Source organism: Oncorhynchus kisutch, linkage group LG23 (genome assembly GCF_002021735.2).
Source record: "Oncorhynchus kisutch isolate 150728-3 linkage group LG23, Okis_V2, whole genome shotgun sequence".
Classification (NCBI taxonomy): Eukaryota; Metazoa; Chordata; class Actinopteri; order Salmoniformes; family Salmonidae; genus Oncorhynchus; species Oncorhynchus kisutch.
This window is the reverse complement of record NC_034196.2, coordinates 5881660-5899039: the sequence shown is the minus strand read 5'-3', so window position 1 is coordinate 5899039 and position 17380 is coordinate 5881660. Positions and strand designations below refer to the sequence as shown.

Sequence of the window (17380 nt, the reverse complement as noted above, 5' to 3'; positions counted from 1 at the left end):
CTGTACAGCACTTTGAGATATCAGCTGATGTACGAAGGGCTATATAAATAAATTTGATTGATTGAATGAATTTAAAAGGATTGTGAAAGTGCACATGATGAACGTTATGCTCACATCTGGGCACAGACGTCAGTTCAACGTCTAGTTTCCATTTACATTTGGTTGACTTGCGTGAATTACGTGAAATCGACCAAAAAAATTGCATCTGATTTGGGTTAAAAGTTGAGTTGAAAAAAAAAATACATTTTCCTTGCGTTGATTTACTTCTTGCAAATCCAATCATTTTCCCACATTGATTCAAAGTCATCACATAGATTTTTTGGGTTGAAATGATGTGGAAACAACGTTGATTTAACCCATTTTTGCCTAGTGGGTCTTTTACAATAAATATTCTGGTGACATGATGATCGATGCTTGGCTGCTGTTTGACAAATAAAAATGATCTTGCTCTTTTGTCCATAATAATCTTACTATGAAGGTAGCCTACCTGCACTGTATCTGCAAGCTGATGTCTAGAGTGTGCCAAGACCAGAGTGGACACTTTCGCTATATAACGCAACATATTTTGTGACAAAACAATCTGTAGAGTTGATAATGCGATGGAAACCCATTTAACTTGTATTTTGTGTTTGGTACATGAGAATTTAAGTGCAAAAGTTATTATGTACACTACCTCATCACGTACAGCATTTAGTCCGCAAGTCAATTTGATGGAAACACATCTCTGGTAGGAAAATTAGCATATTGTTTTTATGCATATTTTAGAATATTCGCATGAAAATCTGTTGCCAATTTGGTGGAAACCTATGGATAACAGGTAAACTTGTAGTCATGACCAAATTACTGACCAGGCACACAGGCCAGATGCCCAGGTTCCCTGACCTCCAAGGGGCCCCCATTGATGTAGTTAATTACTCTCAATCAGATATCATATTAACACGGTATAAGTCATGGCAAAATGTGTAGAATTGCAGGAAATTAGATGTAAAACGGCTACAAAAACAAGTTCTGCAAAGCAAACGTACACTACATGACCAAAAGTATGTGGACACCCGCTCATCGAATGTCTCATTCCAAAATCATGGGCATTAATATGGAGTTGGTCCCCCATTCGCTACTATAACAGCCTCCACTCTTCTGGGAAGGCTTTCCACTAACTGTTGTAACATTGCTGCGGGGACTTGCTTCCATTTAGCCACAAGAGCATTAATGAGGTCTGGCACTGATTTTCGGCGATTAGTCCTGGGTCGCAGTTTGCGTTCCAATTCATCCCAAAGGTGTTTGTTGGAGTTGAGGTCAGGGCTCTGTGAAAGCCAGTCTAGTTCTTCTCCACCCCAATCTCGACAAACCATTTCTGTATGGACTTCGCTTTGTGCACAAGGCATTGTCATTCTGAAACAGGAAAGGGCCTTCCCCAAACTGTTGCCACAAAGTTGGAAGCACAGAATCGTCTCAAATGTAATTGTATGCTGTAGCATTAAGATTCCCCTTCACTGGAACTGAGGGGCCGAGCCCGAACCATGAAAAACAGCTCCAGACCATTATTCCTCCTCCACTAAACTTTACAGTAGTGTTCTCCTGGCATCCACCAAACACAGATTTGTCCATCAGACTGCCAGATGGTGAAGCATCACTGCAGAGAACACGTTTCCACTGCTCCAGAGTCTAATGATGGCAGCTTTACACCACTCCAGCCAACACTTGGCATTGTGCATGGTAATCTCAGGCTTGTGTGTGCCTGCTCGGCCATGGAATTCCATCATGAGGCTTCCAATCAACAGTTATTGTGCTGACATTACTTCCAGAGGCAGTTTGGAACTCAGTAATGAGTATCGCAATCAAGGACAGTGTAACGACGTTCGTCTGTAGAAGGAGAGTCGGACCAAAATGCAGCTTGGTAAGTTAGATACATGTTTAATAAACGAATAAACACGAAATACAAAACAACAAACGGAACGTGAAAACCTATACAGCCTATCTGGTGAAATACAAAACACTGAGACAGGAACAATCACCCACGAAACACTCAAAGAATATGGCTGCCTAAATATGGTTCCCAATCAGAGAGAACGAGAATCACCTGCCTCTGATTGAGAACCGCCTCAGGCAACCATAGACATTGCTAGAACACCCCACTAAGCCACAATCCCAAAACCTACGAAAAACCCCCATATAAAAACACAACACAAAATAAACCCATGTCACACCCTGGCCTGACCAAATAAATATAGAAAACACAAAATACTAAGACCAGGGCGTGACAGACAGGCGATTTTTATGCGCTACAAGCTTCAGCACTCACCGGTACCGTTCTGTGAGCTTGTGTGGCCTACCTCTTCATGGCTGAGCCATTGTTGCGCCTAGATATTTCCACTTCACAATAACAGCTCTTACAGTTGACCAGGGCAGCTCTAGCATGGCAGAAATTTTAAGAACTTACTTGTTGGAATGGTGGCTTCCTATGACAGTGCCATGTCAAAAGTCACTGAGCTCTTCAGTAAGTCCATTCTTCTTCAAATGTTTGTCTATGGAGATTGCAGTAGTGTGTGCTCAATTTTATACACCAGTCAGCAACGCGTGTGGCTGAAATATCCGAATCCACTCATTTGAAGGGGTGTCCACATACTATTTTATTTATCCCAGTCACAGCCTGTTGTGACACAGCCTGGGTCTGTAGTGACACGAACCCGGGTCTGTAGTGACGTCTCAAGCACTGGGATGCCGACAGAGATGGCCGCCTCGCTTCGCGTTCCTAGGAAACTATGCAGTTTTTTGTTTTTTTACGTGTTATTTCTTACATTAGTACCCCAGGTCATCTTAGGTTTCATTACATACAGTCGAGAAGAACTACTGAATATAAGAGCAGCGTCAACTCACCATCAGTACGACCAAGAATATGACTTTCGCGAAGCGGATCCTGTGTTCTGCCTTTCACCCAGGACAACGGAATGGATCCCAGCCGGCAACCCAAAAAAACGACTTCGTAAAAGAGGGAAACGTAGCGGTCTTCTGGTCAGACTCCGGAGACGGGCTCATCGTGCACCACTCCCCAGTATACTTCTCGCCAATGTCCAGTCTCTTGACAACAAGGTTGATGAAATCCGAGCAAGGGTAGCATTCCAGAGGGACATCAGAGACAGTAACGTTCTTTGCTTCACGGAAACATGGCTCACTGGAGAGACGCTATCGGAGTCGGTGCAGCCAGCTGGTTTCTCCACGCATCACGCCGACAGAAACAAACATATTTCTGGTAAGAAGAGGGGCGGGGGCGTATGCCTTATGGCTAACGAGACGTGGTGTGGTCACAAAAGCATACAGGAACTCAAGTCCTTCTGTTCACCTGATTTAGAATTCCTCACAATCAAATGTCGACCGCATTATCTACCAAGGGAATTCTCTTCGATTATAATCACAGCCGTATATATTCCCCCCCAAGCAGACACATCGATGGCTCTGAACGAACTTTATTTGACTCTTTGCAAACTGGAATCCATACATCCTGAGGCTGCATTCATTGTAGCTGGGGATTTTAATAAGGCTAATCTGAAAACAAGACTCCCTAAATTGTATCAGCATATCGATTGCGCAACCAGGGCTGGCAAAACCTTGGATCACTGCTATTCTAACTTCCGCGACGCATATAAGGCCCTGCCCTGCCCTCCTTTCGGAAAAGCTGACCACGACTCCATTTTGTTGATCCCTGCCTACAGACAGAAACTAAAACAAGAAGCTCCCATGCTGAGGTCTGTTCAACGCTGGTCCGACCAATCTGATTCCACACTCCAAGACTGCTTCCATCACGTGGACTGGGATATGTTTCGTATTGCGTCAGACAACAACATTGACGAATACGCTGATTCGGTGTGCGAGTTCATTAGAACGTGCGTTGAAGATGTCGTTCCCATAGCAACGATTAAAACATTCCCAAACCAGAAACCGTGGATTGATGGCAGCATTCCCGTGAAACTGAAAGCGCAAACCACTGGTTTTAATCAGGGCAAGGTGACCGGAAATATGACCGAATGCAAACAGTGTAGCTATTCCCTCCGCTAGGCAATCAAACAAGCTAAGCGTCAGTATAGAGACAAAGTAGAATCTCAATTCAACGGCTCAGACACAAGAGGTATGTGGCAGGGTCTACAGTCAATCCCGGATTACAAAATGAAAACCAGCCCCGTCACGGACCAGGATGTCTTGCTCCCAGGCAGACTAAATAACTTTTTTGCCCGCTTTGAGGACAATACAGTGCCACTGACACGGCCTGCAACCAAAACATGCTGCCTCTCCTTCACTGCAGCCGAGGTGAGTAAAACATTTAAACGTGTTAACCCTCGCAAGGCTGCAGGCCCAGACGGCATCCCCAGCCGCGCCCTCAGAGCATGCGCAGACCAGCTGGCTGGTGTGTTTACGGACATATTCAATCAATCCCTATCCCAGTCTGCTGTTCCCACAGACCATATCACCTCCACCCTACCTGACACCCTAGACCCACTCCAATTTGCTTACCGCCCAAATAGGTCCACAGATGATGCAATCTCAACCACACTGCACACTGCCCTAGCCCATCTGGACAAGAGGAATACCTATGTGAGAATGCTGTTCATCGACTACAGCTCGGCATTTAACACCATAGTACCCTCCAAGCTCGTCATCAAGCTCGAGACCCTGGGTCTCGACCCCGCCCTGTGCAACTGGGTACTGGACTTCCTGACGGGCCGCCCCCAGGTGGTGAGGGTAGGCAACAACATCTCCACCCCGCTGATCCTCAACACTGGGGCCCCACAAGGGTGCGTTCTGAGCCCTCTCCTGTGCTCCCTGTTCACCCACGACTGCGTGGCCACGCACGCCTCCAACTCAATCATCAAGTTTGCGGACGACACAACAGTGGTAGGCTTGATTGCCAACAACGACGAGACGGCCTACAGGGAGGAGGTGAGGGCCCTCGGAGTGTGGTGTCAGGAAAATAACCTCACACTCAATGTCAACAAAACTAAGGAGATGATTGTGGACTTCAGGAAACAGCAGAGGGAACACCCCCCTATCCACATCGATGGAACAGTAGTGGAGAGGGTAGCAAGTTTTAAGTTCCTCGGCATACACATCACAGACAAACTGAATTGGTCCACCCACACAGACAGCATTGTGAAGCGCCTCTTCAACCTCAGGAGGCTAAAGAAATTCGGCTTGTCACCAAAAGCACTCACAAACTTCTACAGATGCACAATCGAGAGCATCCTGGCGGGCTGTATCACCGCCTGGTACGGCAACTGCTCCGCCCACAACCGTAAGGCTCTCCAGAGGGTAGTGAGGTCTGCACAACGCATCACCGGGGGCAAACTACCTGCCCTCAAGGACACCTACACCACCCGATGTTACAGGAAGGCCATAAAGATCATCAAGGACAACAACCACCGAGCCACTGCCTGTTCACCCCGCTATCATCCAGAAGGCGAGGTCAGTACAGGTGCATCAAAGCTGGGACCGAGAGACTGAAAAACAGCTTCTATCTCACGGCCATCAGACTGTTAAACAACCACCACTAACATTGAGTGGCTGCTGCCAACACACTGACTCAACTCCAGCCACTTTGAAATTCGGCTTGTCACCAAAAGCACTCACAAACTTCTACAGATGCACAATCGAGAGCATCCTGGCGGGCTGTATCACCGCCTGGTACGGCAACTGCTCCGCCCACAACCGTAAGACTCACCAGAGGGTAGTGAGGTCTGCACAACGCATCACCGGGGGCAAACTACCTGCCCTCCAGGACACCTACACCACCCGATGTTACAGGAAGGCCATAAAGATCATCAAGGACAACAACCACCGAGCCACTGCCTGTTCACCCCGCTATCATCCAGAAGGCGAGGTCAGTACAGGTGCATCAAAGCTGGGACCGAGAGACTGAAAAACAGCTTCTATCTCACGGCCATCAGACTGTTAAACAGCCACCACTAACATTGAGTGGCTGCTGCCAACACACTGACTCAACTCCAGCCACTTTGATAATGGGAATTGATGATAAATTATGTAAAATATATCACTAGCCACTTTAAACAATGCTACCTAATATAATGTTTACATACGCTACATTATTCATCTCATATGTATACGTATATACTGTACTCTATATCATCTACTGCATCTTTATGTAATACATGTATCACTAGCCACTTTAACTATGCCACTTTGTTTACATACTCATCTCATATGTATATACTGCATTCAATACCATCTACTGTATCTTGCCTATGCCGCTCTGTACCATCACTCATTCATATATCGTTATGTACATATTCTTTATCCCCTTACACTTGTGTGTAGTTTTGGAATTGTTAGTTAGATTACTTGTTGGTTATTACTGCATTGTCGGAACTAGAAGCACAAGCATTTCGCTACACTCGCATTAACATCTGCTAACCATGTGTATGTGACAAATAACATTTGATTTGATTTGATTTAGACCGCTGCACCACTCGGGAGGCCTTGCCCACACATCCTTTTGTATATATAGTGTATTTGTTCACCTTTTGTTAATAAATACTTTTTCTAATTAAAGATCCTTCTAGTTAAAGATCCCCCCCCCCCACCCAAATTTTACGAACAGACTCCCCCCACCCCTCCCTAAATCTGCTGTCTCTCTGAACAGCCCATCTGATTTTCAGAGGACCCTGTCAAGTGAGTGATAATATGTTGGAACTCAATGCCCTTGGCCTGCGGCTGCTTCTCTCTCTCTCTCTCTCTCTCTCTCTCTCTCTCTCGCTTTCTCTCTCTCTCTCGCGCGCTTTCTCTCTCTCTCTCGCTTTCTCTCTAAGTCCCTAGCTCCACTCCTCTAATTCTGTCTGGTCCAGTCACTGGAGAGCAACACACACCAGGCATTCCTTCTACTCCTGTGGGAGAGCTCAATTCTAGCTGCCTGCCTTGACTGCTCCTCAGTCTCTCTGTCTCTAGGGGTCGTGAGTCTGCCGTTGGCCCCTCAGAAGTGGTGAGCTTCAGAGATTCCCACTCCTGATCTCACATGTCTTGAATATGTTTTTTTAAAGATTATGTTAGAACTGTGAAATAAAGTGCTTCCAAAATAGGTATTAGGAAACACTGAACTGAGAGTAAGACTGAGAGTAAGACTTTGACTTGGATGTTCTAAGACAAGAGAGATCCAACTCTAAAGGAGTAACTCACTGACAAGCTACTGTCTTTTAACACTCCAGTACAAGCATATCTTATTCTAAAATGCCTGAGGAGACATCTTTAATTTATATGATTTTTTTACATAGGCTCACATTACCCCACTGTTTCTGTATCACAAGTGTGTATCCTGTACAGGACTGGTAGTCAATCATTCCTCTGGGTTTCTGGTTTGGATCAGTTGAACTCAGTTCCCAGTTCTACAGAGTTGATGACCGAGATGTTAGTGGGTAAGTGAGATAAGCCACCTAGCTAACAATTCTAGGGAGAGGGAACGTTTTTGTAATGTTACCTGTAATGTTCCCCTAATGTTTGAACGTCCACTTTTCTGTTAGTTAGGGGAACATTAGTCTATGTTAGCTAAATCTTTCTCAGAACCTATTTTAGCATTACAGATAGGAGAACATTCCCTTAATATCAAACAAAACTCAGAACGTGGTTACCTTGATCTCAGAATATACGATATTCATGTTCTAGACACATTTAATGAGACGTTGCAAGAACACTCCTATGTCTACTTTTCTGAGGGTTAAGAGAATATTCCATTAAAGTCCCACCAGACATACACAGAACATGTCAGTTCTCAGTTCATTTGACTGTTCTCTCATCATTAAATTTGATTAACTTATTTCAGCAATTTAAGGGCTTTCTGCATAGTTGTCTATTGCTGATGGGGAATATTAACCTGTTTTAATGATACACCTGAATGACTATAATCAATAAAAGTTGTCTTTTTTGTGTACTTTTAACAGAGCTGAGATCTACTTCGAAGTGTTTTCACCCTATTGCTTACAGCCTTACACCTATCAGATCTACAAAATGCTCCGTAAACAACAGGTGTAGACTAACAGTGAAATGCTTACTTCCCAACAATGCAGAAAAAACTATATATATATATATATATATATATATATATATATATATATATATCTATATAATATATATAACTTGGCTATATAGATGGGGTAACAGCACTGAGCTGACTTGTAATGAGGTAGATATGTACATATAGGTAGGGATAAAGTGACTAGGCAATGGGATAGATAATAAACAGTAACAGCAACCTATGTGATAAGTCAAAAGATCTAGTGCAAAGAGGGTCAATGCAGATTGTTCTGGGTAGCTATTGGTTAGCTATTTAACTAACTATGTAGCAGTCTTATAGCTTGGGGGTAGAAGCTGTTCAGGGTCCTGTTGTTTCCAGCCTTGGTGCAACGGTACCGCTTGCCGTGCGGTAGCAGAGAGAACACTCTATGACTTGGGTGGCTGGAGTCTTTGACAATTTTTAGGGCCTTCCTCGGACACTGCCTGTTATAGAGGTCCTGGTTGACAGGGATATACTGATAAACTACCCTCTGTAGCGCCTTGCGGTCAGATGCCAAGCAGCTGCCATACCAAGCGGTGATGCAGCCAGTCAAAATGCTCTTAATGGTGCAGCTGTAGGACTTTTTGAGGATCTGAGGGCCTATGTCAAATCTTTCCAGCCTCCGAAGGGGAAAGAGGAGTTGGGGTATGTGTGTGGACCGTGATAGTTCCTTAGTGATGTGGACACAGAGGAACTTGAAGCTCTCGACAAGTGCCTAGGGAGGTGGGATTAGGGTTTCTTCTGGACAGGGCCTAACTATACAGGCTCAATAAGCACATGTCCTAGGGATATCCCTTATTGGGACAGTGATTAGGGTGTCCTTCATTGATGCTGGTGGTCTAGGTTTGAGACCCGCTAGGGGATTTGCTGTACTCTCACATCCTTAGCAAAACATGTTAAAAGGGCCTGCACTTCCTAATTTGGCATTGTTATGGATTTGGTTCATTAAGAAATTCTAGCAACCATTCCAACATGAGTTGGTTTCAGGTTGTGGTTTGATATGGGTGTTTCGTGTGTGTGTTCACAAGTGGGAATAGAGAAATTATTTTGCCAATTAGCTTCGGCCGGCTGGTGTACATTGTGGCAAAGTTTGACTTTGGATAGCCTGCCTCAGGGGCTAGTTAGGGACCGTCAATAAATTACACAATGTAAATTAGACAATATTTTCATGTTGCACACCTTTTAGTTTTCTCATGAAATTCTTTCAATATACAGTGCCTTGCGAAAGTATTCGGCCCCCTTGAACTTTGCGACCTTTTGCCACATTTCAGGCTTCAAACATAAAGATATAAAACTGTATTTTTTTGTGAAGAATCAACAACAAGTGGGACACAATCATGAAGTGGAACAACATTTATTGGATATTTCAAACTTTTTTAACAAATCAAAAACTGATAAAAGCCCCTTTACTTTCAGTGCAGCAAACTCTCTCCAGAAGTTCAGTGAGGATCTCTGAATGATCCAATGTTGACCTAAATGACTAATGATGATAAATACAATCCACCTGTGTGTAATCAAGTCTCCGTATAAATGCACCTGCACTGTGATAGTCTCAGAGGTCCGTTAAAAGTGCAGAGAGCATCATGAAGAACATGGAACACACCAGGCAGGTCCGAGATACTGTTGTGAAGAAGTTTAAAGCCGGATTTGGATACAAAAAGTTTTCCCAAGCTTTAAACATCCCAAGGAGCACTGTGCAAGCGATAATATTGAAATGGAAGGAGTATCAGACCACTGCAAATCTACCAAGACCTGGCCGTCCCTCTAAACTTTCAGCTCATACAAGGAGAAGACTGATCAGAGATGCAGCCAAGAGGCCCATGATCACTCTGGATGAACTGCAGAGATCTACAGCTGAGGTGGGAGACTCTGTCCATAGGACAACAATCAGTTGTATATTGCACAAATCTGGCCTTTATGGAAGAGTGGCAAGAAGAAAGCCATTTCTTAAAGATATCCATAAAAAGTGTCGTTTAAAGTTTGCCACAAGCCACCTGGGAGACACACCAAACATGTGGAAGAAGGTGCTCTGGTCAGATTAAACCAAAATGGAACTTTTTGGCAACAATCCAAAACGTTATGTTTGGCGTAAAAGCAACACAGCTCATCACCCTGAACACCCTATCCCCACTGTCAAACATGGTGGTGGCAGCATCATGGTTTGGGCCTGCTTTTCTTCAGCAGGGACAGGGAAGATGGTTAAAATTGATGGGAAGATGGATGGAGCCAAATACAGGACCATTCTGGAAGAAAACCTGATGGAGTCTGCAAAAGACCTGAGACTGGGACGGAGATTTGTCTTCCAACAAGACAATGATCCAAAACATAAAGCAAAATCTACAATGGAATGGTTCAAAAATAAACATATCCAGGTGTTAGAATGGCCAAGTCAAAGTCCAGACCTGAATCCAATCGAGAATCTGTGGAAAGAACTGAAAACTGCTGTTCACAAATGCTCTCCATCCAACCTCACTGAGCTCGAGCTGTTTTGCAAGGAGGACTGGGAAAAAATGTCAGTCTCTCGATGTGCAAAACTGATAGAGACATACCCCAAGCGACTTACAGCTGTAATCGCAGCAAAAGGTGGCGCTACAAAGTATTAACTTAAGGGGGCTGAATAATTTTGCACGCCCAATTTTTCAGTTTTTGATTTGTTAAAAAAGTTTGAAATATCCAATAAATGTCGGTCCACTTCATGATTGTGTCCCACTTGTTGTTGATTCTTCACAAAAAAATACAGTTTTATATCTTTATGTTTGAAGCCTGAAATGTGGCAAAAGGTCGCAAAGTTCAAGGGGGCCGAATACTTTCGCAAGGCACTGTATGTATATGAATTTCTACAATTTATAGTTGGTTTGAGGTTTTTAAGTCATTGAAACTTGGAGCTATTGGAATTTTAACATATTTTTTACATAATTTTTTACATAATTTTTACATATTTAACATATTGTCCCATGTGTAATTTATAGATGCCAGCTGTGGGCATGTGGGTAGGATTGAAGCAAACCCAACCTTAATTTATGTTGTGATGCAGTCACAACCACAAGTCTCACAATCTCTGTTTTGGATAAGACTGACTTTATGACAAAATGTAACAAATTGACACTTTGTAGTAAATTTTGAAGCTAGAATAAATGTTTCGAACTCATATCGATGCCACATAGGCTGTTTTCAAAATTATACGTTTTTAGGGGCATTTGCTCTTTAATGTCATTATTTGTTAACAGTTACACAACACACCTATCTGATCTAATAAAATGTGTTTCTCATTGAAAGATGGGAATCCATAGGATTTCCCCTTGAGCACGAATTATGACCACATTCAATTATCAGTATTTATTAATTGTATATAGCTGAGCATCTCAAAGAGAACACTATCGTCTTTTTTAAATCTAACACCACATATTTCATGTAGAACAAACATGTGTCAATGAGAAATTAATTGTAATTAGGTCAGATAGGTGTGTTTTAACTGTTGCCAAATAATTACATTAAGATTGCTAAAAATGTGAGAGTAGGGTGACTCCCCTAGCAGGTCTGAAACTCAGGCCACCAGCACCAATGACTAATGCCTGAACCACTGTCCCAATAAGGGATATACAGTACCTAGAGCATGTACTTATTGGGCTAGTATAGTTATAGTTCATTGACTCGGCAACAGTAACAGGGCTTGATGTGTAATGAAACCTTTTGGGGGGGGGACCATCAGGTTTCTTTGGGACCATCAGGCGACGTCCTGACAACTGATACACAGAAATGTTTTCGCAAAGTTACTATGAAACGTGTCAAGAACGTTAATATCTTCTTTTATATTCTGAGAACATCCAAGTTCTGTGTATGTTTTGTGGGACGTTGATGGAATATTCTCCTAACCCACAGAAAACTGGACACATTACTGTTCTTGCAGCGTTCCCATGAAACATGTCTAGAACATTCATATCTTAAAAAATCTCTCTCTAATTTTCTTCTCCCCAATCGGTAGCTACAGTCTTGTCGTTGCAAACCCGACGGACTCAGGAAAGGCGAAGGTCGAGAGCCATGCGTCCACCGAAATACGACCCAACCAAGCAGAAACTGCTTCTTGACACAATGTCCGCTTAACCCGGAAGACAGCCACACCAATGTGTCGGAGGAAACACCATACACCTGGCGACCGTGTCAGCGTGCATGCGCCCAGCCCGCCACAGGAGTCGCTAGAGTGCGATGGGACAAGGACATGCCTGTTGGCCAAACCCTCCCCTAACCCGGACGCTGGGCCAATTGTGCGCCGCCCCATGGGTCTTCAGGTCGCAGCCTGCTGCAAAAGAAGCCTGGACTCGAACCAGGATCTCTTGTGGCACAGCTAGCAACTGCTATACAGTGCCTTAGACCACTGAGTCACTCGGGAGGCCTCATATCTTAAATTGTGAGAACATGGTAACAACGTGCTGGGTAAGTTCTATTTGACATTAAGGCAATGGTCTCTTGGAAACATTCCTTGCACCTCACAGGAACATTCTTATGCAAACATTAGTTCATTAAGGGAACATTTTCTAAAGTTGTGGGAACGTGTTGTTAGCTGGGCAGGTACTGGGTGGAACATAGAATTATGGACCACTGGGATGTCTTCTCACTCCGTAGCTATTTCCTGTGGACAAGCTGTTGTGACTATTATGAGCTGCTCTGAGGACTCTCTCTCTGTGGCAACCATCCAACAGGACTGCCTGTATAGAGAGAAGATGGTAAACTGAACAAGTTGTAGAGTAGAACATGTGTTGTCAACTTGGGGTAGGGACTGACATTGGCATGGTAGTTCATCTAAAGGGTTCATAAAAACTCCTATGAAATCTTCATAAAAGATCTTCACTCTTATATCGATTATCACTATCAGATTGATTAGGTCACGTCAGTTTAATCTTTGACAGTGAAAGTAAACCATAGCTGTTTTAACCAGACATCCTACTAGGGAGTTCTAGCACTACCCTGCCCTAGGACAGTTCATCTCTCTGGTAGCTACAGAACGGACAGTTGTCTTTATCCTTTTTCTCTTCTCTGGCCACTTTCTCAGACCTATGGACAGATGAGGAGGGAGTCCCAGCTGTGAATATAGCCTGGCTTGGTCCGCTGGTTTCACAGTCTATCGAATGTTTGTCACATAATTTTTTTTTAAATCTGAGACTGACGGGAGAGACAAAGGATTATGCAAATAAAAATGGCACCCTATCCCCTACATAGTGCACTACTTTGGACCAGAGCCCTATGGGTCCCGGTCCAAAGTAGTGCACTATATAGGGAATAGGGTGCCATTTGGGATGGCTTCTCCTTTGAACTTTCTCTTTGTCCTCTGCCACCAAGGGATGGGTGCATCACTCCACTAACAGACGATTGAAGATGCATAAAGACATTTGATCTAACAGAAGATTGCCACCGTCTATGACAGACACATTCAAACAAGCCGCATTGTAGGACGATATTTATCCATTTCTCATTCTCTGGAATCATCCAAAAATAAGAATTATTACACAAACAAATGATTAGCAACCATGAGGGATGGGATGAGTAATAAATAATACATAATGAATTAAGGATAACAATTGTTTGCATAGCAGTGATTGTGAAACACTTTTGTATGATTTCATCTTTGAGAATCTCATCCATTCTGTCCTTGAAAGCAAGCATTGATGTTTGTAATCTGCTTTCTTGGAAGCTTGTTTTCGCTTCGAGCATTACAATTCATGACAGCTATTGGGAAAGGCATACTAATAGATTTGGCCTGTACAAAGAATTGTTTTTGGAGTGTCAGTAACCTGAAACAATGGTTTAGTTTAGTTTATTAGGATCCACATTAGCTACTGCTCATACAGTAGTTACTCTTCCTGGGGTCCACATAAAACATACAAATACATTACAAAGTACAGAACAGTTATAGACAAGAACAACATAAAATATTACATTCAATTCAAAATAAAAAATGATTACGTGGATTGACCTGCGATTTCTGGGAATTTGTGACAGAGACACAAACAGCTATATCCGATTGGAAACAACAAACAGAACGCAACTATAATCCCTGACATCAACAACAACTACAGAGTACCGTTATCTGATAACTTTATTAACAAGTTAAAAAAAGACAATGAGTTACAATATTTACAGAATATCCAGAGATAAAATGGAATACAATTGTAAACAATCATTCTAGGTAATATCACAACCCACCATCAGGAATCAGATTTTCACAGGAGAAAGGCAAGATGGAGAATCTAAGGTAGTCAAACAATGGAGAATCTAAGGTAGTCAAACAATGGAGAACAGTCTGAAGAGAAGAAGAGGAGAGAAACATCATGGAAACAAACGAAATATATACATACAAGTATCCAGTGAGTTATGACGAGCAGGGGTTCAATTGGGATGCGGGAGGAAGGGGTGAGACCAACAAAGTCCCATCACCTTATGGTACAGTGGGACACTGAATACAGTGAGTATTTAACAGATGCCTATTCAAAATGGACAATGGAAAAGCAACCAATTTGGGATACAGAGAGACAGGACAGTTCCAACCACCTTACAAAATCCCAAATTAACCCCACTTCAAAAAAGCTTATTTCCTCAAACAAACATTTCTCTATTGGGTTCATGTTTAAAAAGCTAAGCTAGTCCTTTTAAAGGAGAGGAGGAGGAGGGGTAAAAGATTCAGCACCAAATCACCCCCATGTTGTTCTTAAAGGTACAAAATAAAAGAAGACATATTTCTTATCAACCAGACGTTGTACAACAGCTTATTATAACGTTTTGATTTGGGAGTCTGAAAAACAGCTCACTCCACAAAGGTTTTCATGATTTTACTTGATCTATTTTTGTTTATTTGTTTATTATGAGACCAACACCTAAAAAGGAAAAAGGTAAACATTTCCTTTCTGAAACACCACAGTTTCAAACACTTGACAAGTAGTTTGTTTTTCTATACACAACTGCATATCACATACGTACATGCATGACTCTCGGAATGCCCCCTATAGGGGACTAGGATTTTACCAGAGCCATATATACACATGTATTTATGTCTCTGGGTTCCAACCCCCTTTGCAACAATGGTTCATTACTCAGGAAAGAACATTGTAGCAAACATAGCCAGCTAAATATTTTGGTACCAAGAGCACATTTCCATTTTTGTTTTGTTTTTGCGTTTCTCCTTTGATGACTCAAAGGAGTCATATTACAGATACACTGTCAATCACTTTGTATCGGTTTGTATCGGTTTGTATCGGTTCCAACCAACCAGTGTTGGAAGGAAAGCATTTATATTGACGAAGCTTGAGTTAATTGCTATTCATTATTCTAATAAGGCTTTGGGGTATTTGAGCAGCAACTTCTAACATATACAATCTCTGCCTTATTTGTCAAAACAGCGTAGTCTAAAAAGCATACAGGAGACCAGACTTCAGAATCATCTTCACACACAATAATAGAATCATAGAACACAGCACTGTACACTGCAAAATGTAAGTTAAACACCTAAGTGTTGTACTTTCACATGGCTGGTCAGTCACATTTATAATCCGTTTCTCTAGCGTACTTACACGTTCTCTTATAAATGCCATTTCCCCCATGTTTAATGTCAGAAAGAGAAACTTCAGGATGTACAGCATTCTCTCTATGTTCTTCTGACATTGAGGACATGCACTGTGTCACAGACTACAGTGTAGGTTTTACAACAACATCTGACTTGTTATCGATAAACAAAAATAACAAGGAAACCAATCAATGCCACAATAATAAACATTATTGATTCAACTGCTGGTTATCATGTTGTGGGGACACTTGTGTCAGTTCACTTTCAAATTTACAACTGTCAGAGGACGGACAAAAGACAATGAAAATGGTATTAAAGAGTGGAAGTGCTGGGAATGCCTAAGGCCGAAGCCATATGTATCATATTCAAGGGTACTACTGTATATAACAATTTGCTATATATAAACTTTGGGGCAAAAGTCAAGTCAATATTCTAAAAATGTAACAAATCAAAGTTTGAAATATACTATAGACAAATAAGGTGCAACTATTCCTCAAGGAATTATTCTACTTGATTAATAACACAAGGCTAAAAATAAAAAGGTTAACTAATGTAAAGTTATCATCCGGGTCAAATCACAGAAACCGTTCTACTGTGTGGTTTTACAGCTAGTATGGATGGGGTGGAGAGTGACAGCTGAGAAGATCGATCTAGGATCAGGTCCCCCCCTGTCCATACAATCGTATTCAGTTTGATCGAAAAGGCAAAACAGCTCTCCTACTCTGAAATGTTTTATGAATACAGGCCCAGATCATGGTGAGTCATCTCTCACACACGGCCTGTCCCTCAATTTTACAACACTAGATGATGGGATTATAAGTACATTAGGATCTTGTTGGTAGCAGTGAGGTTAAAAGGGGGTCAGGGAACTGAAGGTGGTAGCTCATCTATATTTATAGAATCCCTCGTTTGGAACTTCCAAGGGGTCAGTATATCTACGTATATATAAAAAGAAAATTCCCCCAACATTTCTTCCCACAATTTCAAACACGTTTTTGGGAAATGTGACCCACTCTTTCTTTCTACAAAATATTGTAGTTAGTAGACATGATCTCGGACTTTAAACTGTAGAAACTGCAGATTTGACCATAATGTGTGCTTTACAGTAACATTCACTATTGGTTACCAATATATTAACATCTGTCCTACGGGACCATTGACTCATTTTAAGGTTCAGCCATTTAAGAAAATGTAGGATGTAACACAACCTATAGTTTCCAATATGTAACACTTAAAATCTAACAGTACTCCAAAAGGTGACAATTCTTTTTTGTTTCCATCATTTTCTTTTCTTTCTTTAGCAGCCTATTTTTGATACCCAACCCAATATCAATATCAATCCAACCTAATGTATAGTCTCTAGCAAAGTGACTACAATGTTAGGCCCCAGTACTCTTCTCTTCCATCTTCTTATATGTCATTTTTTGGTTTCAAGCATTTCTTTGTTGTCTTCCTCATTCAGATTGTTACTACTCTGTAATAGGTCGGAGGCATATTCTTTCCCCACTTCCATGCCGTTGCTAGATAGGTCCAATCCTCTGTCCGTCATCGTCCCAATGGTCGACGAGCCAATAGAAGGCAGAGCTGAGGCTGATGCGTCTATTGCTGGGGTGGTGCTAGTGTCTGTTCTGCTGTTGGTAACAGTCCTGTATTATGATGAGAGGGGGAAAGGTCAATGTCCATTACCACAGGAGAATATTGGGGGAAGAGGGGTAAGGAGAGAGAGATGGGGAGGGAGAAAGTATGTGTGTGAGGCAGAAGGAGAGACGGAGGTAGGA

The 17380-nt window shown here is 42.3% G+C and overlaps 1 protein-coding gene across 4 annotated transcripts in view; it reads right to left on the bottom strand.

Moving 5' to 3' along the window:
• Positions 1–13843: 13843 nt before the first annotated feature.
• LOC109877830 (zinc finger protein 462) overlaps positions 13844–17380 on the bottom strand; it is a 91957-nt gene continuing 88420 nt past the window's right edge. For all 4 annotated transcript variants that reach the window (XM_031803137.1, XM_031803136.1, XM_031803135.1 and 1 more), the window contains one exon: positions 13844–17248. In XM_031803137.1, coding sequence (XP_031658997.1) covers positions 17020–17248 — 229 coding nt within the window. In that variant the 3' untranslated portion in view covers positions 13844–17019. The remainder of the gene's footprint in view (positions 17249–17380) is intronic.